This window comes from Ctenopharyngodon idella, chromosome 13 (assembly GCF_019924925.1).
Source record: "Ctenopharyngodon idella isolate HZGC_01 chromosome 13, HZGC01, whole genome shotgun sequence".
NCBI lineage: Eukaryota > Metazoa > Chordata > Actinopteri > Cypriniformes > Xenocyprididae > Ctenopharyngodon > Ctenopharyngodon idella.
Genome location: NC_067232.1, coordinates 33,228,931 through 33,253,896, shown reverse-complemented (window position 1 = coordinate 33,253,896; position 24,966 = coordinate 33,228,931). Strand labels below are relative to the sequence as shown.

Genomic DNA, 24,966 nt, shown 5'->3' with positions numbered 1-24,966 from the left:
TGATTTAGCAAATCGAAGGAATGAAATAGTAAAATGTGTGCACGATTTAGCAAATCGAGGGAACAAAATAGTAAAACGTGAGCACGATTCAGCAAATTGAGGGAACGAAATAGTAAATCGTGCGCACGATTTAGCAAATCGAGGGAACGAAATAGTAAAATGTGCGCACGATTTAGCAAATTGAGGGAACGAAATAGTAAAACGTGCGTATGATTTAGCAAATCAAACAAACGAAATAGTAAAATTTGAGCACGATTTAGCACATCGAAGGATTGAAACAGTAAAACGTGCGCACGATTTAGCAAATCGAGATAACGAAATAGTAAAACGTGCGCACGATTTAGCGAATCGAGATAACGAAATAGTAAAACGTGCGCACGATTTAGCGAATCGAGATAACGAAATAGTAAAACGTGCGCACGATTTACCCAATCGAGGGAACGAAATAGTAAAACGTGCGCACAATTTTTTAAAATCGAGATAACAAAATAGTAAATCGTGCGCACAATTTAGCAAATTGAGGGAACGAAATAGTAAAACGTGCGTACGATTTAGCAAATCAAAGGAACGAAATAGTAAAATTTGAGCACAATTTAGCACATCGAAGGAACGAAATAGTAAAACGTGCGCACGATTTAGCAAATCGAGATAACGAAATAGTAAAACGTGCGCACGATTTAGCAAATCGAGGAAACAAAATAGTAAAACATGAGCACGATTTAGCAAATCGAAGGAACAAAATAATAAAACGTGCGCACGATTTAGCAAATCGAGGGAACGAAATAGTAAATCGTGAGCACGATTTAGCAAATCGAGATAACGAAATAGTAAAACGTGCGCACAATTTAGCAAATCGAAGGAATGAAATAGTAAATCGTGAGCACAATTTAGCAAATCGAGATAACGAAATAGTAAAACGTGTGCACCATTATAAATAAATAAATAGATAGATAATGTTTCATTTTTATTATGTCTGGTTTTTAATATTTCATAAAAAGTTTTTGTTACTGCTTGTCAAATCTCATATTTACCACAGCATATCTAGTAACAAAACATGAATTTATTTTTGAAAGTGAAATGAAGTGAAATGAAGTCTAAAACATTCCAAAGCTATGAAGATTTTACAGTTTTTTTCAACTGCTTACACACAAAATCTTTACTTGTCACACAATTTCTGAAACCTGACACTCAAACAGCAGAGCCACACACCAAATCTGCAAAACCAAACACTAATTCTCATCCTTTTCAATTTCATAAAACACTTTTTGCAAAACACAACACACAAAAATCTAATAGCAAATATCTTGATTTCCTTGTTCAAACAACCATTGTTTCTACACATGGTTGATGTATTTCTTTTCTTCCGTACTGTGTAATACTGTATTCACAACCACAAATGCTTACAGTACAAAAATAAATAGTTTGGTTTCAATCTTGCTTTCGTGTTTACTGTGAATTTTTCAGCATCTCTCTGCCAGTTACTTTCAATCTTGTACAGAAATGTACGCAGCTTATGAAAGAAGAGCTTTAAGTTTTGAATAACTGTGTGTATATGATATATCCAAAAATAGAATGTTATGGCAAAGGTGTTTGCAACGTAAGACAAATGTTTGCTTTTAAAAAAGTGTTTGTGATATTTTGAATGCAGTGCTTCATTTTGCAAGAGACATTTTGCATTCTGTGTGTGCAATTCTTTGATTTGTGTGTAAAGTTTAAAAAAAAAAAAAGAGGCAAAGTTTTGAAAATGTGTGTAAGCAGTTGAAAAAAACTGTAAAGGCCCATTCACACAAGGAATGATAACTATAGCGATAACAATAGCACAACAACGCAAGATAACATTCTGTTTATTATCGCATGCTGCAGTCATGTCGTCAGCCACTTAAATGCTTGAATGCAAGTCAGTGGATTCTGATTGGCTGAAGACCTTTAGGCTGTGGTTTCTTTTTCAATTAGGTAATTTACTTTTTTATATTATTATACTTGGTGTCTTTTTTTTTTTCTTAATGTACACTATTTAATGTACATTATCATTTAACTTAATTAAGAAATTATTTAAAAATGCACACTTTCAGTCCATTAAGTCAAACACATTCACCTGGCAGAGTTTTTGGTGAATGGATCATGAACTTATGCTTCTGTACTGCAGTGGTATACTGTTAAATTATGTTAAGTATTCTATTTATCATCTCTGACAGGGAATGTGTATTGAATTTTACTTGGATTCATTTGTATTCCCAGCTAAGGTTAAGGTGAGATTTAAACTGGCTTAGGTTGGCCAAACAATGCATTGTTCACATCTGGATCAGGCCATTTGAAAGCTGTGTAATTTGCCAGAAAGAGACTTGGAAGGAGAATAATGTCAGGCGGCATCAGTTAGCCATAATGTATGGGATGACTCACTGCGAATGTTTAACACTCAACATATTCTTAAACTCCCATAGTCATCTGATGAATTATTAATGCCCAGCATACTGGCTGGAGTTTGGGTGATTCGTCATCTTCAAAGTGGAAGAAAAATAGCTACTGCACAGTAGAGACCACAGCTTTGGCCTGTGTGTCATTCTCTTCACTGGCCCAGATACAGAGAGAGAAAACAAAGAAAAAGAAAGATTTTCTCCAGTCCTTACTTCTTTCCCTCCCTCTTCCTTCAGGAGTGAAAAATAAAGAGAGCTTTGTCTGATTTTCTCTTTTTCTGGCTGGAGTGAGAGGTCAGACTCTGCCGGGAAGTCATCGGGAGATGGCGCATGCGGCGTGAAGCTGTAATGCTGACAATACAGCTCAGCCCGAGATCTGTTTCCCGTACGTACAATGATAATCTCTCAGAGAAGATCCCACCATGCTGATTCAAGGGTCAGTCTTGAGGACAGTCTTGTCTCTGTCCTGAATCAGTGCACCAGCTCAGTCTATGACAATGACTCCTCATATTTGCAGCAGTGAGCAGAAGCAGAAGTCACTCACAGAGAGCATCTGTTTGGCCAACACAATAGTCTGAACCTTGGTATTTCTGCTTCACCAAAACACTCTTCTGTTTTCTTCTAATTGGTCCTGTGCTGAGTAGCCAGACGACACGATGCCCCAAGCCTTGTTTCTGGCGCCTTCTGTATTCGCTTAATAGAATGATTTGAATCTCCAGTGAGGAAAATCCCACATTCCGCTTTAGAAACACTTATAGCTTATAGATCCCTCTTAAATCATTGGAATTCTCCATGTGAAACATTTCTTGGCATGCAGAATTTGCAGCCACGCTGCAATAGTTTAACAATCCATGGTGTACATTTTTCTTAATGGTCCAGTGTGCACTGAACACCAACACAGTGTGCTTAAAACTAACAGAGGGCACCTGTGGGGCAGATGTTCTCCCAACACATTTTGGTCACACTTTATTCCGATTGTCCATTCTAAATATAAGTTAGGGTTAGGCTAGGGTTAGTACAATAGGTTAACATGTAGTTGCAAAGTTACTTCTAGTCAGTAGAACGTCTGTTGAGCAGCATCAAAATAAAGTGTATCGGATATAGTAGACAGTCTACTGATACTCTAATGACTGCTAGTTGACATGTAGTTGCAAAGTTACTTATAATTAGTGGAATGTCTAAAGTGGACTATCGAAATAAATTGTTACCCACATTTTAACTCTTACGGCCCCGTTCACACCAAGAACGATAACTATAAAGATGTAAAATTTATATAACAATAACTATATTAGCGTCCACCCCAACGGATGATAATGGTCTATTTATTATAAGTGCGCACTGCAGTTATGTCTGCAAAAAATAACAGCAGTTTGCAGATCGGATATAACGATATCCAGTTTGCGAATGAATCTTTTGATCAGTTCAGTTGATTTGAATCTGTCAAACCGGTTTTATTTTTGATTTATTTCGTGAATCACAATCTGAATCAACTTTTTTATTACTGTGTTTCCAAAAAAAGACTCACCTACACCCTTCACACGTCACATACAACAAAGTACCAAAAAGTACAGAAACCAGACAATATCATATGTACCATGATATTACCATCTGATGCCATCACAGTACTTTTTTGTGAGAGATATTAGTTTTTTCAACTGCTTACACACATTTTCAAAACTTTACACACAAATCAAAGAATTGCACACCAACTGCAAAATACCTCACATCTCTTGCAAAATGAAGCACTGCATTCAAAATATCACAAACACATCTCAAAAGCAAACATTTGTCTTACGTTGCAAACAACTTTTCCATAATATTCTATTTTTGTTTATATCATACACACACAGTTATTCAAAACCTAAAGCTTTCTTTCATGAGCTCCTGTGTACATTTCTGTACAAGATTGAAAGTAACTGGCAGAGAGATGTTGAAAAATTCATGGTAAACACGAAAGCAAGATTGAAACCAAACGATTTATTTTTGTACTGTAAGCATTTGTGGTTGTGAATACAGTATTACACAGTACGAAAGAAAAGAAATACATCAACCATGTGTAGTTGGACAGAAACAATGGTTGTGTTTGAAAAAAGAAATCAAGATACTTCCTGTTAGATATTTGTGTGTTACATAGAGAACTATGTGTTGTGTTTTGCAAAAAGTGTTTTATGAAATTGAAAACTGAGTCGAAGGCTGAGAATTAGTGTATGGTTTTGCAGATTTGGTGTGTGGTTCTGGTGTTTGAGTGTCAGGTTTCAGAAATTTTGTGCAGTTGAATAAAACTGTAAACAGCTAATATTTATATTGGTATATTCCTTTGTTTTTGTGCATTAGTGTACTGCCAAAGATCTACAGTAATACCCAGATCCATTATCCTAAATTAAATACTGTACATGGTCATGAATGGATTTTTGTCATACTCTATGATCCTGAAAGTTTAGCTGGGCATTTCAGTTTCTCTACTAATGACATTATAATTCTACTTACTGTAAACAATCTGTGTAATGTTAATAAAAGACACAAGTATGAAATTTCAACATGTTTTATGAAAAATCTCCATATAAATGAATATAATAAATATATGTATATAATAAAATATATTTATTAATTAACATTAAACCCAGATTAAACTCAATATTAAATTGTGTTCTGAAGAAGAAGAAATTTAAACAGATTTTCAACAACATGAGGATGAGTAGCCTAATGAAAAAAGAAGTCATTTTTTTGGGGTGAAGAATCCTGGTAAGTTAAAGGTGCAGTATGTAGGATTTCTGTCTGCTAGAGGTCGCTAGAGGGCTATTCAAAACAAAGGCGTAGCTTGATGATGCCAAGTTTGAGCACGGAATCTTGGGACATGTGGTCTTCACCTCAACGGACGGTGGAAAAGAATAGGGATAGGACTCGGGAAGAAATCATGTTCATGGATGAGATTATTAACGTTATTGTAGTATGAAGCAGAGCGGGATCGAGTGTTGTGGGAGCTGAACGAGGCCGCTGGAGCGATTGCGCAACACACGCCTCACGAGCAGCGGAACTTTTATTATGCCACAGTCGCCGGCGCCGCTTCCGCTTTTCCGGTCATGAGTATGAGGTAACGCAGCTCTGTTTATCATATTAGATACATTTGAGAGTGTTGAAAATGATGTTATAACGTTACTCTGTGCGTTCGCTCGGTGGCTGCTGTGAGACACTTGTTGCATACTGCGGTAAGCTAGATCGATATTAGAATATATAAATGCTGGATGGCTTGTGTTGATAAATGGCATGCAATTAATTTTAAAACGTATTGTGTGATGGAGAAAATGCTGTATTACTGTTACTAAAAATAAAGCTGCATCTGATTATGCTATGTTAGCTATTTGACAAAATAGTGTTTTTCTCTGAGGCATGGTAAAGCATGGTACTCGCAAAAAAATCAAGAAAATTAGATTTAAACAATAAGACTTAACGTGTTGAGCTATATAGCAATGATTAGTTTTCGGTCTATAAATACATCAAAACAGTTGTTCCCTTGTCTATTAAAATTAGTAATATATTAAAGCGTCTTTGGTGTTTCCATGGTTTCTACAAAATAAAACCGGAAACCGAGGCAGACCGAGGGTTAATGCAGGTATGACGTAATTGACATGCGACTCCTCACACGTCCCGGAGCCTTGGTTAAAATTGCAATTTTCTCACGATTTACAAATAGTTGGAAACATTTGGGATATTGTAGGTACTCAAGTGGACAAAATATATAACACTGGCCTAGTGGTTTTTGGATATTTTACTGCAAAAATCTTACATATTGCACCTTTAACTCTTATCCTAACATACTCCAGCAACCACTCAGCTAGGCTGCCATATTGCTTTCATGCATTTTTCTAATGAGCTACTTTAACTTTACTTGAGTCAATTTCCATAAGGGTATCTTTAAGCATGACGATTGTATACTGTATACCAGGGATTTTCAATCTTTTAAATAGTATGGACTTTCAAATATACAACCCTGTGTTTTATCCACTATTTACATGATAGCCTACTCCAAAGTACATATTGCAAGTGTTGGTATTCCACGGTACTACACTACAGTACAAAAACATGATATCACCACGGTTCCATGTCCAAAAAACCTTATGCCGATTTGCAGTTTTTTATGTTTAAGATTGCATACACATGGAGCAGCATGTGAACTCTTTAAGGGACAAGCAAAACATAAATATACAAAAAATACATAAACAAACCATTGACGCTCTACGAAGTAGAGGATAGCAGTGTGCACTTGAGTACTAGATGCTCCGTAATGTCAGACAGTGGCGCAGTCGGGCTCGGGCAGTCATTCTGCGAGTACTGCTTTGCGTCTGAAGGGAAGCTTGCCGTGCCAAAGCAGGCGGAGTCGGAAACGCGAAAGCCCAGCGCTCCTTATACTCCCTCCCCCGCCGGAGGTGTAAACGATCGTGGTGGAGCAGCTCAGGGAGCCGCCGTGATCGACTGCCCCAGAAAAGCGCTGCGTTATCCGGACGGAGAATCAGCCGCCAGTCGGTCGTCCCATTATTCTTGCATTTAAGCGGATCACATCCAGACCAGAGGAGCCCGCGTGACATTACACGAGCTCGTGTCTTTCTTCTCAAATAGAGGACGAATTCCCCCAGTCGCTCCAGGAATATCTCCCTGGATATTTACCCGAGAAATGGACGGTTTCGCCGGTAGTTTAGGTAAGTGTGTTTGTCTAGGTGACTATTAATAGATGCGCCTTCTGCAGACATGGCGAATATAGACGCAAGTGTGGAATGTGTGTGTTCTGTCTCACTGTATACTCGCCACGCTCCTCTGACACTGCATTCGCTACAGTGTGTCAAGAAGACACTCATACCACGATTCGCGCGATGGTCGTATATCTTTACCCTGGTGTTTATTTCCGTTGTTAAACCCCTGCCGTGACATGCCATTGGAAAATGCTCTGAATACAACACATCACACAGCTCACGCTGTACCCTAGATTTGCATATCCTGAAGGAAATAACAGTGTTTACTTGCAGTGCAGCAATATGATAGTGTTAAACTTACAACTAAGGTTCAGTGTAAATAGTATCAATAAGAGAATCACATAATTGGCTCGTGGCGCCTTTTGCAGTGTAATGCTGCAAAGATGTTGCTCTGTGTTTATGTAGCCTATATAATAAGCAAGACAAGGTCAATCACAAGTTGAAATCACAATGCAATTGCTAATAAATGCAAGGATTTAGACCAATTGCAAGCCAGTATACAAATATTACATTGATCGACTTGGGTTAGATTTTCAATGGCGAACTAATGGCGAAGTTCTTAACAGTATATATAGACTATGAGTATGAAATTGTCTACAAAAAGTGTTGCTGAATAAGGAGGACTTTAACTACCACAAAGATGTGAGTTTACATGCTTGATGAAAACTGTTGTAGTTCTTAAAGCTGCAGTCCGTAACTTTTTTGGTTAAAAATGATCCAAAATCAATTTTTGAGCAAGTATATAACCAGCCAGTGTTCAAAACTATATTCTTACCTTAGCCCGATTCACAACGGTAAGCTTGTAATAATGTTTTAGAATTCGGGTGGTACTGGTAGGTTTCAGCGGGAAATTCGAGCATGCTGCCGTTTTTCTTTGCGTCATTACGTCACGTCTGTTTACATAAAGAACGAGTCCCAGCAGCTAGTAGGCTTTATCATGTGAGGATGCTGCAGGTGGAGGATCATTTATAGCCTTTTCTCACAGCAGCTGCAATAATTAAACTTATCATTTTGATGGCGGATTGTAATCCAGAAAGGTCCAAATGACAGTCATTAGTGACAACCTGTAGTCAAAAGCAAAAGACTTCAGACTCCGGAGTGGCTAATTGAAATGTACAGGTAATGCTAATACACACTAAATACACATAAACACGCAATGCTGATGTTGTCAACATGAACAATTTGAGAACAAAGTATAACAATAATAATCACTTGCATGGTTTGGCATGATCCGAGCTAAGCGATCGTTAGATTTAATCACCAGCGTGATTTAGTGTAATGCTTTTTTTCTCAGTTGATCAGAACAAAAGTGGCAGACATGTTACTTACTTGTTCAGATGACATTTTCTGGTGAAAATTCTTATTTTGGTCATACTTCCAAGACGTAGAATCTGTGATTCTGAAGTACAGTATCCACACCGATGTGGTGACTGACAGCAAACATTAGATTCATCCGCGCTGAGGAGCCGTGCCGATGCACAACCCACGTAAAGATGATAATTCTGCAAATAACTGCAATTGCAGGTTTCGAACAGTGATGGCGACAAAGAGGCAAAACTTACGGACTGCAGCTTTAAACAGCAACTTGTTAGCAACTTACTTTTTACAAAAAAAACAGTGACTACAGATTACTGTTGATAATTTATATTGTAGAACAAAACATGAAAGCAATATTAACCGCAAACCTTCATTTACTAAGAAATCAAAAAGAACAATTCTTAAAAACCCACAGGAAATTCACGAGGGAATCAATAGCTGGGTTGCCCTATAAATTGATGTCATGATTGAACAGCTATTGTATAGAAAAACAGACAATCTGGCAGAATAACATGAATAGAGCAGCAGTGTGGGCTGTGTGATCTTGGTGTTCACTGGTTTTGGTGCTCGGTGGTTGTCAGTGCAGATTATTTGGTCAGATTACAGTCAGTGCCAGAGGTGCAAGTGGCAGCAGGAAATAATTTCTTGTGTTTCTGAAGGGTTCACTCGGGTTGTGTGTGAGTGTTCAGATCTGTTGATGTAGTGTGTGTCGGTCTGTCAGACGTGTCAAATGAGTTGCTGGAGGTAAAGGGGACTTTCAGATGGCTACAGGGGACAGGTTTAATTGCATAATGGATTGAATGTGCTCTAACAGAGAGAATGACATCACATGACCTTCCTTTATTGCTCCCTATGAAGCACTCGCATGTGTGCTGGAGCAAACTATTTGTGTAATAAAATGTTACAAGGCCTTTCCTGTTGGATAGATTTTTGTTTTAGTATTTTAAGACTTGCATTAAAATAAATATTGTTGAATACTTAATTTTTGATTTTTGTTAAAAAATATTTTATTATCAGCATTTTTGATGTTTAATATGATCAGATTTATAAAAAATCTAATCATGTTATTAACTTGTTTAGTATTTTATTAACTTTACATAATGTAATTAACAGTTAAAATGGCTGAAGTTGAACTTTATTTTTTATAAAATATGTATATATTCATAAACATAAATAAATACATAAATAATCTCAGAAATACAACCTGCAAAACTCACAATAACAAAGATATACATTTAAAATAACATAAATATCCCAGTTATTATTTAAAACATTGTTTCCTGATCGTGGCGCATCTTGTTTTAATGCAACAGTGTGGGACTTTGAGAGAGAAGCTGCCTGAATGTCCAGTCATATAACAGCTGATCAATGAAATGCAGTGCTGATTATATAACTTGATTCTGTTGCTTGGTTACACTCGGAGGAGGATTGAGCACTCAATTTGTCCTACTCCGAGTTACCGTGGTGATGTCGCAGTGTCTGGCAGGGATGCGATAGAAAGTACCAGGCCAGTGAGTGACATCGAGAAAAGTGTCAGACTTTTCTGCAGGTGTATATGATGGAAAATATTATATTGTACCTGTTATGAAATTGCAGTGTATATTGACATTGCGCTGCAGTTTGAAACGTTGGATGTGACTGCTGCTGAACTGCAGTGTGTGTGTGTGGGTATGTGTGTGTGGGTATGTGTGTGTGTGTGTGTGCGTGCAATGTCCTACATTATTTCAGCAAAAAACCCCATCCAGCCCTAAGGTTTTCTAGTTCTCTTTTGCTCTTTTCCCTGTACATCAGTCCAAATCATCTTTAAGTAAAGTCACCTTTACTTCTATAACTCTTTATACAACACAGATTGGTTCAAAGCAGATTTACAGTGATAACAGGAACATGATTCAATGATGCAAACAGAGTTGATTTCGGCTGTACAGCAGCTCTAAAAGAAAATAGTGTCATTGCTGAGTGTTGATTCAGTTCCATTGTAAAGATCATCAGTTATTAAATTAGTTAATTTCATCTATAAAGCAGTACTGGAGAAATCCAGCTCAGCTCAGTTCACATCCAATAGTGTCAGTGCAGTCAGATAAATAATATTGTTGAATATTAAGTGTTTAAATAAGCTACTTGTTATCAAACCACATCATCTATATTTAATTTATGATACTCAATTGAGTTATCAGATGAAACATAGTTTTGCCCACCCCCCTTTTTTTTTTTTTTTTTGACTGGCTTTGATTTCCCTGAAACTGCTTTTCTAATGCCAAAGGTGAAGGTTTCATGCCCAAAAGTGCACTAAGTGTGTATAAAACCAGATCTAGTATAGTTTTGCACCACAAGTACATCCGCCTGACACAGACCGCACTATCAGCCACGCGTAGACCTTCTGCTCATCCGCCTGTCACCTCCGTCTCTGCGTCAGACATAGCTACAGCACAGATTAAGCCCACTCTTTCAAAGTCTTCAGTATGACGTGCAGAAACCGTTTGGTTCTTGGAAGATCTAAATGTGGTATTTGACAATGTAAAATGTGGTTTTGGTAATGACGACAGAAAAGCAACACTTGAAAGATCTGTGCATGTATAGAAAGCAGAGCTGATTTCCTCTTATGACACCTGTGATATGAGTCAATGACATAAGAAAAGAAGAAAAAAAAAACTACTTTAAAGCGCATTTGCCAGATTATTAGAAATGTACTTTGCATTAATGTTGGTTTTGGAAAAGTTGTTAAACTATTTTAAAGAAAAGTTTTTAATTTAATGACATATTTTCCTTATACCTCGAATTCATGTTTCTTTATTTATTTTACAAATATTATGTTCACCACATGGCTTCAATTTGGCATGCAAAATATTCTAAAATGTTATTAATTAACAGTGAAGCTAGAAATGTCGATGCCAAAATACTTAAGTTTGTATCTTTTGAGTTTTTTTCTTTTGATACCAAGAAAAAAATTAACAAAATGTATTTCTTCACAGAAATTAAAAACATAGCATAGAAGAGGTATATTCAAGGTACTATATGAATTAATTGCTTTTTTTTGTGTGTATTTATGAACACATTTGTAAATTTGTTTGTCTTTTGTAAATCGCTTTGGATAAAAGCGTCTGCCAAATGCATAATGAATAGTTAATATCATATAACTGACCCATGTATTTGCACTGCTTTGTGTTTTAGATCAGTGTCTCTGAACTGGTTTTCCTTCAGATCCCAGATTATATGTAGCACAACACATTTTATTGTCCAAAAACTAAGAAAAAATGTCCTTAAAATCACCCATTAAAATGCATTCATACTTTGTTCATAAAAATATATTTATTAACTGCATAGGTAACCAATTTTTGTTTTATTGGACAAATTTCTTCTCTGTTTTAAAAGTTGATTAGCCTAATTATTTTGCTATACTAACAACTTGAGCATTAGGTTAACTATGCATATAGTTTATTTTTTTTGCATGTTTCATTAGATTTAGCGCTACCCTATCAGAACAGACCTGCATCCCAATTTTGGGTCGTGACCCACCAGACCAGAGTCGGTGCTGTAGAGCGTCTGTGCCTCATGAGTTATTTGCTTTTCCAAGTGTAGGTCAGTAGGTTGGCCTGTGAGTGGTGTGCTGCCTTTTAAGGCCTGTGCATGTGTTGTAGCTGATGTGTAGAAGACGCTGAAGCAGTGTGCCTGATGGAGGTATAGGGTTTAGCTCATGGCTCCAGCACTTTTAAAGGCCTGCATGCATCTTCAAGCCTTCACTGTGCTGAGATGGCGTCAGTTTTTGATCTGTTCCCATTCAGCCACCCAACTGTCAAACTCAACATAAAAATAGCAGCCGCCCCCGCTCCTCCCGTCGCCAGGTGCATTCCCCACCTCCATTGCTCAATCCAAGGCCTCTGTGGGGCCGCGTGTGGGTTATTCAGCTTTTCACGCCACTGTTCCAGGCTGGTACAGAGTGGATAAAAGATTGTTGCAGGTTTGAGCAGGCTAGTGCTGTCACAATACCAAAATTTCAGTAGTCATACCAATACCAGTAAAATGTCACGGTTCTCTGTACCAATTTCGATACCAGAGCAAAAACTATTGTAACTATTTTATTTTTTTTTATTTAACTATTTGAAAATAAAAATATTAAATAAACTAAATTAGTTAATTATTAATGCTATTAATAATTATAAGTAAATGTAGCTTTTAAATATTGTTCCATTAAGTAAACATTGCACTAAAAAGATCAAATGAAAAGTTAGTAATAAAATGAAAAACAAAGAAACACATTACAGGTACAGAACAAGTGGCAGGTCTTTTGCACTTACACTTTAAGACTTAATGCACGGATCTATGGTTATCATAATGTCAAATTTTAATATGGTTGTCACTCCCGTAACTTTGCAGTGTTGTATTTAGCAGTATGAAAAATAAAACTTTCATTCAAATTATGAATGCATTATATACAGAAAGCGAGCAAAGAATTCTTCCTTTATAATCACTGAAGCTGATATCTCTTCAGTTCAGCCGCAGCGCAAACTCACTGACTGAATGAAAACTCCTGTTATAATCAAAAAATCTGTCTGTGCAGGGAATCTCTTATTTATGTCATCTTCATACTTTGTTTGTTATAACAATGATTCGTGAGCATGCAGAAGCTCATGCTGAAAAAACTCTGGCATACTGAGCAGATTTTGACTAACTTAAATGCCTCTGATTGGCCATTACGTCTGCATGCTCAACAAGCATGTCTGTGATTGGCTGCAGTGTTCAATGGGTACCGAATTGACTCTGTATTTTGTACTGATACTGTAGAAAGACTAGTATCGTTGCGTTTTCCACAGAGGAGTTCACACTTACAGCGAATTGCAGTGAAAAAGAAACCAGAAGCCATTCATTTTCAGTTTGAGTTGGTGATTTAGTGCAATGCAGCATAGGTTAGTCCAGAGATGTAACAAAGTTTTTATGCAAACTTTAAACTTCATAATATATATGTCAATATGTCAGGATTTGTCCAATTGTTTGATTCATTTACGCATTCCACTGCACTGCTTTTCCATTGTTTTTCTATGTAAACATGCGCTAGACGGACGTGTTTGACCTTCGCATGTCTCACACATGATGCAGCATTCCAAAAAATACAGTGCTCAAGTTAAAAGAAACATCTCTAAATTAAAGCTGCAAGCAGCGATGAAAGGGCCCTCGCACCCGGGGCCACCACCACCCGGAGGCTTTAGGAAAACAGTGAATAGTGGGTGACATGCATGTAAGCGAGTAAATACAGTTGAAATATGGCAAAGTCATTTCGACGTTCCACACTTCCTGCTGCCAACAGGTGCCACTTTGATAATTACTGAATATTGCCATGTAGATGTCTTCAGGCTAAGACTATTATCAATCATGTGAAGTTTGGAGCAGATCGGACATTGTTTGCCTGAGTTACAACAACTTCCTGTTTCGTGGCATTAATCGCAAACATTAGCACTTAGCCAAGTGTTGCATGATTTAACGTGTTTCTAGTAGGTTTGGTACATCATGGCATATTTAAATGTGTTTTTGGGAGTGAATTATTGTGTAAAACATGTCATTTCCTGTTGCCCGCAGGTGGCGCTATGACTGTAACTGAATATTGCATTGTAGATGTCTTCAGGTCAGGACTCTAATGAATCATGTGAATTTGGGGCAGATCGGACATTGTATGCCCAAGTTACAACAACTTCCTGTTTCATGGCGAAACATCGAAATTTGTCAGGCCGCCACGGACACGCCCTTTAGTAAAAAGTCAAGATCTTCGCAATTTAACGTCACAAAGGCCTTTAGATTAGACTGACCAAATATGACCTTGATCTGATTAAAGCTCTAGGAGGAGTTTGTTAAAGTACAACATTTGGACATGGCAAAAACTGCAAATATTTTGCAGAGAAAATTCAAAATATCTGACTTCCTGTTGGGTTTTCAGATTTTGCACCCAGGGACTTTTTTGTAGGTATTGGGCTGTTACATGTGTCTACCGAATTTCATACCTGTACGTGAAACGTAGCGCGAATGGCACTTAATTTGAATTTTGTAGGTGGCGCTATCGAGCCATTTTGCCACACCTAATTCTGAAACCCATATCTGACGTAAATTTTCACCACTTCTGACGTGTGTGCAAAGTTTCATGAGTTTTCGAGCATGTTTAGGCCCTCAGAAATGCGATTCATTTTGGAGAAGAAGAAGAATTGACTGAGCAATTACAATAGGGTGCTCACACCATCAGTGCTCGGGCCCTAAAAAAAACATCTCTAGACCTTACTTTATTTTCATTCACTACTGTACAAAAATGCATTCTGTTTGAATGGCCCCATAAATGTTCATTTGTTCATAATATGATATGTTACCAATGCTTTCCCCTCCAGAATGTTTGTGAAAATTTTTAAAATCACATCTTATTATCCAAAGATTCTACCGTCGCAAAATCCCCTTCAGTTGTCATGATATCTTGTTCTAGCGAATCATTTTCTAAATCAGTTAGCGCTATGCTAAGCTAGTAGGCCAAGCTGTTAACTTGCTGTTAACTAAATGAAAGATAATAAAGGGAAATTTGACAATTTTTTGACCATTTGACCAGCTCCAGAAATATAATGTATCATATTTTTACAATTAAACATTAGGGGCCCTATCATACACCCGGCGCATTGTGACACCAGGAGCGAAGCAAGTGTTATTTGCTAGTTTCAGCCTGACGCAGTTATCATTGTTGAAATAGCAAAATCAAGTTCAGGTGCATTGTTGGCGTGTTGCTATTTTGAGGCAACTGAAAACGGCGGCACCATTTACCAACAAAAACCTGGTCTAAAGTCAATGGCGCGTTACTTTTTTGTCATTTAAAGAGCGTGTTAGTAATATGAGCCTATAGGCGGGCGCACAACACGTGTACACTCTGCTTGTTACACACACAATATTTGGCAGCACACAAACATGCCAAATATTAAAAATAAAAGGATTCCTCTCTGGAGAAGCGTTCAGTCTTTCCGCTTGCAAATTCTGCCAAGTAAATAGCGAATCCACCATGGTCCAAGCGCACCTGGCTTTTAAAGGGAATGAGAGATGAGACTCTGATTGGTTATATTGCACGTTACGCCCAAAACACACCTATGACTCATTAAGAGATTAGGTACAACCCTTTTGGACCATGCGCCTGGGGCGCAGACCATTTTTTCCATCATTAAACTAGCAAAAAAGGATTCGGACACGTCCTAAGTGCACCTGCGCTTCAGACCATGCACTTAGATCGTTAAAATAGGGCCCTAAGCATGTCCACTACGTAGAGTTGTCAAAAGTACCAATTTTTTAAAAATGTGACGCTTTGAGCACTATTGAGTGGATTCATAATCAACTCTGATTGGCCATTGTGTTGACTCGCTCCTCAGATATGTCTGTGATTGGCTTCAATGATCAACCCTGTAAAAACTTAGTAAAAAGTCATCAATGATGCTCTTCACCAAGCGCTTACACAGACACACACCGGAGCACAGATACAAGCGCTCCCGCTCGCGCTTTTAAAACGCTTTCGAATTCAAACACTTCCGTGTGCTTTCAAGCGCTGCCGCGCGTTGATCATTGAAGCCAATCACAGGCATAATCGATGAGCGTGTCAACACAATGTCCAATCAGAGGTGTTTATGAATCCACTCAACAGTGCTCAAAGCGTCACATTTTTAAAATTTCAGTACCGATAGGTACCGAAGTCTGTACTTTTGACAACTCTACCACTACGTGATTCAGAGACCTGCAGCGATAAAATTGCATATCCAAAATAAAAAAGGACACTGCAATGTCTTTGAACAAAAGCATCTTCTAAATGACTGTTGACTTATTTTTTGGAGCTGGATGCATTAGTGCGCTGGCTTAGGTTTCTGAATCAAGGAAACATTACAGTGTGTCTCTGTGTGCTAATTTTTTCTCAGTGTTTGTGATCACCCCAAAAGGGTTAGATGCAAATACATTTTAATGCCACCAAATAAACACAATACAACCTCTGTGAAAGGGGTAATGATATGTGAAAACCACATAATTGCTGAAAACCTTGACTTGTGTTGGTTTGGGATGAACGGGTCTCCAGCAGCGCTCACGGTTCATTTGCAATGTTTCATACTGGGTTTTATGTGAGAGTTTCTTTTGGAAGTATCTGATTGTTTTGACTCTAAATGACCTGTGATGTGGTTTTGTGCGTTTGTGATTGCACATGGCATTTCTTAACGTCAAAGCATGTGTTTGCTGAGTTGCACTTGGAAAGACTAGCTGAGAATCAGATTACAAAATTCCTTCTTTGAAAGAAAAAAAGCTGGAGACAGACAGACAGACAGAGACAGAGCAAAGGGAGGGAGAGATCCGGAAAGGGACGCACGTGTGCCCGAACGCTTCCAGATGGTGGAATGTTGCCTCCCAACTTTATGCATTCCTCATTCCCTTCTTCCCTCGTAACAATGGTTGAGATTTCAGCTGGAGTGAGAGGAGAAATTTGTGTGTGTGAGAGTGGAGAGGATGGATGAAGCCTGATGAATTGCAGAGCTGCTGACTCTGATGTCCACAGATTCCAGAATTTATGCATGTCTCTTATTTTGTGCTGCACACTGCATCCAGAACACGAACCAAGAGCCAAACGTGAGCAAAAGTGGCCCTTGCTGAGTAAACTAAATTGGTTGGCAGTAGGGCTGCACGATATTGAAGAAAATAGCGATATGCGATAAATCGTTAAATAATATGATATTCGATATGGGATATGATAATGCTTTAAGTGTGTAAAATAAATTCAGATTATATTTAAATATTTAAAAACTGAAAATGACATAACCAACATACTGTACATGTTTCATATTCTATTTTTTTAAGAGAAGAATGCATCCCTACAACTTCCGAAAGTGAACAGCAGTGTAAAAAGTAAGTGGCATTTTAACGTCAGTGCAAACCAGGGGGTTCAAGGTTTCAGGTAGGCCTACATTAGGTTTATTTAACAACAGAAATTGAATAATCAAATGTAAAAATAAAGCACTGCTTAATCTTCACTGTATGAATTAAATATACACAGATTCTTATTAAAGCTACAAAAGTTATTCAGTCAAGAGTGAGTGATTTTTCTCTTTGTCTTTTGTTGTTTGATTGACATTAAGCACACAGACGGAAGCAGGTTTATTAGGCTGCTGTCACTTTAAGAGCAGCACGGATCTAATATATTGTTACACGCACACTTTATTTCTCAACCATTTAATCCACTTAAGACATAACTGACCGTGTTTATGTGAATACTCACCAAGATGGGCATTTTGACATAATTATGTGTGTATTTGGCCATATAAGCTACTTAAGAGAACTGAAATCGGGATCAAGTGATGTCCGAGAGGTGGCTTTCTGTGCGCAAGAGTACTTTGCTTATTGCGCCTAATAACATTAATCATGTCACACGTATGTATCATGTGTGCAGTCTGTTCTCTGCAGTTTTCATAAGCCATTGTGATATAGATTCATGAGAAAGATAATGTGTTTGTTTGCAAGGCTGCTGGCTGCTGTATATAAATGTCACTACGGACACAGAGAGCTTTTCCCAGACGCCCACTTTGTCACTCTCTCTATCTTTTTTTTCTGTCTGTCATCCATGTTTTTTTCATTTCTGTTAATTGCCTATATACTCTGCTGAATTTCCTCTAGGGTTCTCCAGGGAAAACAGGAAGTAGTATGGTTAGTCAACAACAGCCTCCCTTATCTGCAGATAAGTGAGTTGAATGATGTGCAGTATTGCAACATTTTCCGGCTGGGCAATATAGCTTCATATATTATCTTGATTATATATTGAATATTGAGGAAAATGGATGAAAAATATCTTGTTTTATGTGTTTGTTATATTTCTTCAGCCATAGCAAGTACACTTTCGACCAAACATACATTCGTCACAATGAAGAATTCACAAATGTAATGTTCACAATGTAATGTACTGAACTAAATACATCAAAAATCTAGTTCAGAAGAAAACTATAATGTTTTCTACATGGTTGTTCACTAAATTAACTTTTTACACAAATTATTTAATTTACACTAACTTTCAGAAGTTTGGAGTTGGTAACATTTTTGAATATTTTTAAAATAAGTCTCTTCTGCTCTATGTATTTTTACTACTGAAAAGTAGTAATAACAAATATAAGGCTGTTTTTGCTACTGAAGTTTAGATAAAATATTATCTTGACACACTTAATGCATAAAAAACATTTATTATGTTGGTTAAATTATATCATTGTGATCAAAATCATTGTGAATATATTTTGAATGTTTAAGACGTTCACAACTCTATTCTGTAAGCTCATGCACAGAAAGTCTACTGAACATGGCCCTGGAGCTCCAGCAGCCGCCATGAAATTGAGAATTGAATCAAGTCGAATCAACTCATTTGAGATCTGTTTATCTCTGCTTCTCCCGAAGGATGGGCTGCACTGGAGGATAGTGCTGATGAACAGAAGGGGCCAGATTTTGTGTTGGCTGTACTGTAACCTTAATCAGGATTAATCAGGATGTGCTGCCATGCCTCACGAGTGTGTGTGTGTGTGTGTGTGTGTGTGTGTGTGTTTGTGTGTGTGTGTGTGATGGGGTTGTAATCTCAGGGTGGAGTTAAATCCACATGTACAGTAGGACAGCATGTAGACTGAAGTGGTTTGAGATGGATTATGTTAATGGTTGGGTTGGACACAGATCTTGGATGAGGTTTCAGGCTCACTTTAGTCCCTTTCTCCATTCATGGAACTCAGTCAAAGTTTTTAGACTGACATATTGAGTTCAAGATACACATGGTCATGAAGAAAACCATCTGGATCATGTGTGATGTGGTTATGGCTCTATAAATGGTCCATAAACCATGAGGCATACTGAAACGTGTGTTAGGATAAACAGCCAGTTTGGCAAGTACTGCTTCAGAAGTTATAGTTGTTTACAGTGTTGTTTGTCTCTACAAAACCATCTCCGCATACACACACATACTCAGAGTCTGTGTGTCACAGAAGACAGGTGTGCGCTCAGCGGGAGCTGGATCAGTATCAAATGTACTGCTATAGATGTGCCGGCTTATCTGCTCACAGGCTCTTTTCAATTAGCTTGCCTTCTAAAGTCAATAGCTCATAGATCAGTCACCCTCTTCTCATTGTGTGTGTGTACACCAGAAGACTGTAACATTAGTTTATATGATGTATTTGTGTTTTTTTAATAAAGTATCTAATCCTCACTAAAGGGTTAGTTCACCCGAAAATGAAAATGTTTATTTCAGTACAGAGCGTGAAGAGCGCATCCACAACAGGAGTTAAACATTCTGATACGTAACTCAGTTCAAGTTGGTCACTTGTGCATTTCTGTCATCAATTGCTGAGAAAGATCTAGAGCTGAAATTCAGATATGCAATTAGACATTTTGTTTCTGACACGCGCTGTACGTGGGAAACAAATCACAACAGACTGGGCCATCTGACCAATCAGAACAGAGTTGGCTCTCAGAAAGGCGGGGTTTAGAGAGACCAAATTTCAGACGTTGCGAGAGGCCTTGGATGCATGTAAATCTATTGTAGGAGATCTTAAAGATTAGTTCAATTTAAAATGAAAATTACCCATGATTTACTCACCCTCAAGCCATCCTAGGTGTATATGACTGTCTTCTTTCAGATGAACACAATCAAAATTATATTAATAATCACCATGATGCTCTGAGGCTTCATAATGGCAGTGAATGGAAACCACCTGTTTGAAGCTCAAAAAAGTGCATCCATCCATCATAAACGTACTAATAAAGTCCTTCTGAAGCGAAGTGATGCGTTTGTGTAAAAAAAAATCCATATTTAACACGTTATAAAGTAAAATAACTAGCTTCTGCCAGACCGCACCGTGTCAGTTACGCTTGTTTAGTAAGTTGAATAGGGAAGGCGAAGGACGTAGTGTAAGTGTTTTGAACTGCGAGAGTTTTACACTTTCTTCATAAGTTGAATGTCTGGCCCCCAGAGCTGTGTGGAGTACGTTTATGATAGATGGATGCACTTTTTTGAGTTTCAAACAGGTGGTTTCCATTCACCGCCATTATAAAGCTTAGGAGCATCATGGAGATTATTAATATAACTCTGATTGTATTCATCAAAAAGAAGAAAGTCATATACACCTAGGATGGCTTGAGGGTGAGTAAATCATGGGGAAATGTACTGCATTTAAAGTGAGGTCCTCTTAAGTTTTCTTGCGTGACATGCTGACAGGTACAGTCCCTCTCTGCCATGGTGTGCTACTTATTTTTAGCCATTTTGTCAGCTATAAATCATGAATGTGCAGCGCCTGTCATTTTCTGCCATCAGACGCCTCTCACGCTATTCTCCTGAAATGCTAACCTTTACCACACGCTGGCCACAATCACTCACCTATGCACAGAAACGGATGCACACACGAAATACTGAGCACAGCTGCCTCTATAAACACACACAAGGTAGGACTGCACAATTAAGCGAAACAAAGTCGACTTGTGTGATGTAAACCACAAAAAAAAAAACTGATTTGATGAAAGAAACATCAAATATGATATTTTAAAGGTTCTTAACTTTGTTTTTAAGGTCTCCTACAATAGGTTTACATGCATCCAAGGTAAAAAAAAAGTTTTCTCTTAATATACATTGCACATAGGCTCTTTTCTCACAGTGTCTGAAATGGTTTGATTAAGTATTCAGTCTCTCTAAACTCTGCCGACTCTGCTCTGATTAGTCGACTGCTTACAGCGTGTGTCGGAAACCAACACCCATTACCATATCTGAATTTCAGCTCCGGATCTTCCACAACACTTGGTGCACAGTGATGTGAACAGTAACGATGTTGTCGGTTTTACTGTATTAATTCCTCATCCTTTTGAAGTGCAGCAAAGTGGATTTGATTTTGCAGTGCAGAAAACAGCATCTCGACATAAACAACATGAACCAAACTCTTCCAGTCTCAGATACAACTACAGTGTTTGAGCGTCAAAGTAGATGTTGTTCGTGGGCAGCTAATGAAGACCGTAGGCTGGCATTATGCAAATTTGTTACAAATCTATGTAGGTTCAGGAGGAAGTGAGACTGGAATTACTGACAACTCATTTCGGCGGTTCAGAATCGCTTCTTTCTTTTAGGAAACAGTAACTCCATTTATATGCACTTTGATCTTTGAAACTTTGCAGACCTTTTACTTTCACAAACAGCTGCTATATTACATGCTACATGAAGGTAAAATCCCAAATAAGAAGCATAATAAGGGCACTTTAAGTCTGAATTTGCAGCGAGTGAGCGGGCGCTACTCTGTGCTGTACATACTCATATCATGCGTAGTGTTCATGACATGTTTTTTCCAGAAACAGAAGTTATCCTTCAGTTTCATAGTTCACAGTTATTCACAATATTTGGCCAAACTGCACGATAAATGCATCCTCACCAATCTGTTATATCTCTTTCTCTTTGTTGATGTTTTCTGGATTAGTAAAAAGATATACACGGTAGTTTTACTGGAAACACAAGTTCATGCTTCTGCATGCTTTGCCATGATCTCTGCATAATTAGGGCTGTGAGGACATTTGCACTGAGGTCAGCCAGCGCTGTGACACTGCAGATTTGATGCTCCGCATAAACATGTGTCAGTCCGGCAGCCAGGTGGCACGGAGCGATGGCCTCATTCCTTCCCCGCAGTGCAGCAGGACGGAGTGATGACTCTGCATTTTCGCTCAGGAGAACTGGATATTTTAAGGGAGGCCACTGCAGTCCGTCCAACTTTCTCTGGTAGTTTTCCACAGCATCCAGCTCAAACATGGCTGGTAAAAGGATTTCCTTGTTGATCAGGTGCACAGCAGTAGTAGGCGCTCACAGAGTCTTTGCATAGTTTGTGTGAGTTGCAGACAGGGGGCGCTGCAGCCATTTTAGAGAAGTGGATTTGAGGTTGTGGAGGGAATTTTGTGTGTGTGTTCTTTTTAATTCTTTTCTTTGTGTTCATTAAACATAACATGGTTTAGGGTTCAATTAACTACTTGCTTATTAGCATGCATATTACTATGATATTGGCTGTTTATCAGTTCTTATAAAGCACATATTAATGCCTTATTCTGCATGACCTTATTCTACATTCTTAATCCTACCCAATACCTAAACTTAACAACTACCTTACTAACTATTAATAAGCAGTGATTAGGAGTTTATTGAGGCAAAAGTCTTTTTTTTTTTTTTTTTTTTTAAATATTTAAATCAGAAAGGATGCATTGAATTGGTCAAAAGTCACTGTAAACACTTTGACATTATTACAAAAGTTTTCTATTTCAAATAAAAGCTGTTCTTTTGAACTTTAGGTTTATCAAATAATCCTGATAAACCTAATATTACCAAATATTAAGCAGCGCAACTGTTTTTAATATTGATAATAAATGTTTTTTGAGCATCAAATCATCATATTAGAATGATTTCTGAAGGATCATGTGACACTGAAGACTGGAGTAATGATGCTGAAAATGCAGTTTTTGATCACAGGAATAAATTACATTTTACAATATATTCAAATAGATAACAGCTATTTTAAACTGTAATGATATTTTACAAATTTTACTGTATTATTTTCTATCAAATAAATGCAGCCTTGGTGAGCAGAAGATATTTAAGAGAAAAAAAGTTACCAACCCCAAACATTTGAACTCTTGTGTACTCTTGCTGTAATGTGTAATTACAATATAAACATTTACTGTTGAATATTTTCAATTACATTTAAACATAATACAGTATTATATTGGGAATTATATAATAAAGTAGACCAAAATGAGAACTGGGTCAATTTTTAAGTCTATTTACAATGTGAATACAATGAGAACTCGGCTCATTTCTTCTTCGGTTGACCTCACTGACTTCTGTCATCTGAAAGAGGTTCTTGGGATAGATTACTCAACAAATATGCCTTCAATTAGATTTTCTGCAATGGCAGAAACTGAAAACATCAGCTTTTTGTGATGCCCCATCCGTGTGGTGTCCGTTTAACATCCAGGGGCCAGTTGTTCAAAGTTTAATTTGAATCCGAATGATCTAGATTTGGAAATCCCATGTTTTACTATCCAGGATCAGGTAATTCACCTTAATTTTGTTCCGGTTTTTCAAAGCAAAATAGAATTTGGCTCACCCTGATCCATATATGCACTTTTTCAGATGACCAAATCTGGACTACCAGTGCTCTGAATGAGTTTTATAATTACATAAAAAGAAAAATGATATATTTTAATGCATTTGCTTTCTCCTGCAAAAGTTTTGCGTTCCCCCAAGAAACTTTGCATTCACTTGCAAAGAACTCAAAAGTTTTAAGAGTAAATGCAACATTTCTTGAGGGAATGCACAAGCATTAAAATTCATTTTTCCTCCAATCACCTTGTCCCTTTAAAGATTCCGTAGCCCCTCACATGACCCACAACAAAAACAAATATACATTCAATAAGGGTTGCAGTTGTTAGAAACTACTTTTGACTGGTTCATCTCTGATGATTGTGCCAATGTAGTTATATACAGTAATTAATAAAAACACTTAAAATTAAATATATTGTTTTTGTTTGATATTTGACAGCTGTTTGGGGGATTATTTTATGGTGCCAAAATCTCTTTTTTACTTTACTGGAAGACTTAATAGGTAGCCTAATGTCTACTTCTAATTTATTACTTTAACAGTTAATCTAATCAAGAGCAAAATCAAAATATAAATGTATGTGTGTATATTACATGATACAAATGTTGTAACACTTTTTGAAATTTTTGTTCCTGAAATCCACCATTCTGCTGGGATCAGGATAATTTCTGGGTTCCAATTTTTTTTTGATCAGCGGTATCCCAATCCTACTAAAAGTTTTGAACAACACAAACTGATAATCCAGATCAAAACCAAGATTGGATTTTGCAGTCTAATCTGATTTCAGAATCCGTTTTTTTCTTATTTTGAACAACCGGTTTTCAAGATTTGATCTAATCTGATAACTAAAATCCGATCAGATTATTTTTGCAGTACTAGGATCACCTGTTGTATCAGCTGTGAAACAAGCACACAAAAAATGCTTAGTGCACCTGGTATCTAGTAAACAGCATGAGTGTTCAGCAACACACACACCAGTGATACATTCCGCTCTAGAGAGAAATCATTAGTATCTACAGTTTCCCTCTTAAGGGTTTTTTGTTTTAAATAATCCAAATGACTCGTAATTAGGCATTTAGAAGAAGACGTCTCAGTGCTGTGTGTGTAAAGAATAAACTGTTATTACTGTTATTGTGGTGAACGTACATCTCCTGTGATCTGCGAACACGGGTCTGTTACAGATCTGTTGTGACCGACTCTGGTTCAGTTTTTCTTTTGGAAGCGTTTCACCCCAGTGCCCATTAATTCCTGTAAGTACCACACTGGGGTTTGAGTGCATGTACTTCCCCTAACATTTCATTTTGATCTTGCTTGAATAAATTTGAAAGCTTGCGTAAGCACTTCTAGCTAAGTGGCAACAGAGACAGA

General features: G+C 37.5%; 1 protein-coding gene across 1 annotated transcript in view; it reads left to right on the top strand.

Moving 5' to 3' along the window:
- The first annotated feature begins 6,839 nt into the window (after nucleotides 1–6,839).
- LOC127524565 (echinoderm microtubule-associated protein-like 4) overlaps nucleotides 6,840–24,966 on the top strand; it is a 101,075-nt gene continuing 82,948 nt past the window's right edge. The window contains exon 1 of the mRNA XM_051916187.1: nucleotides 6,840–7,108. Within this exon, the coding sequence (XP_051772147.1) occupies nucleotides 7,084–7,108 (25 nt within the window). The 5' untranslated portion in view covers nucleotides 6,840–7,083. The remainder of the gene's footprint in view (nucleotides 7,109–24,966) is intronic.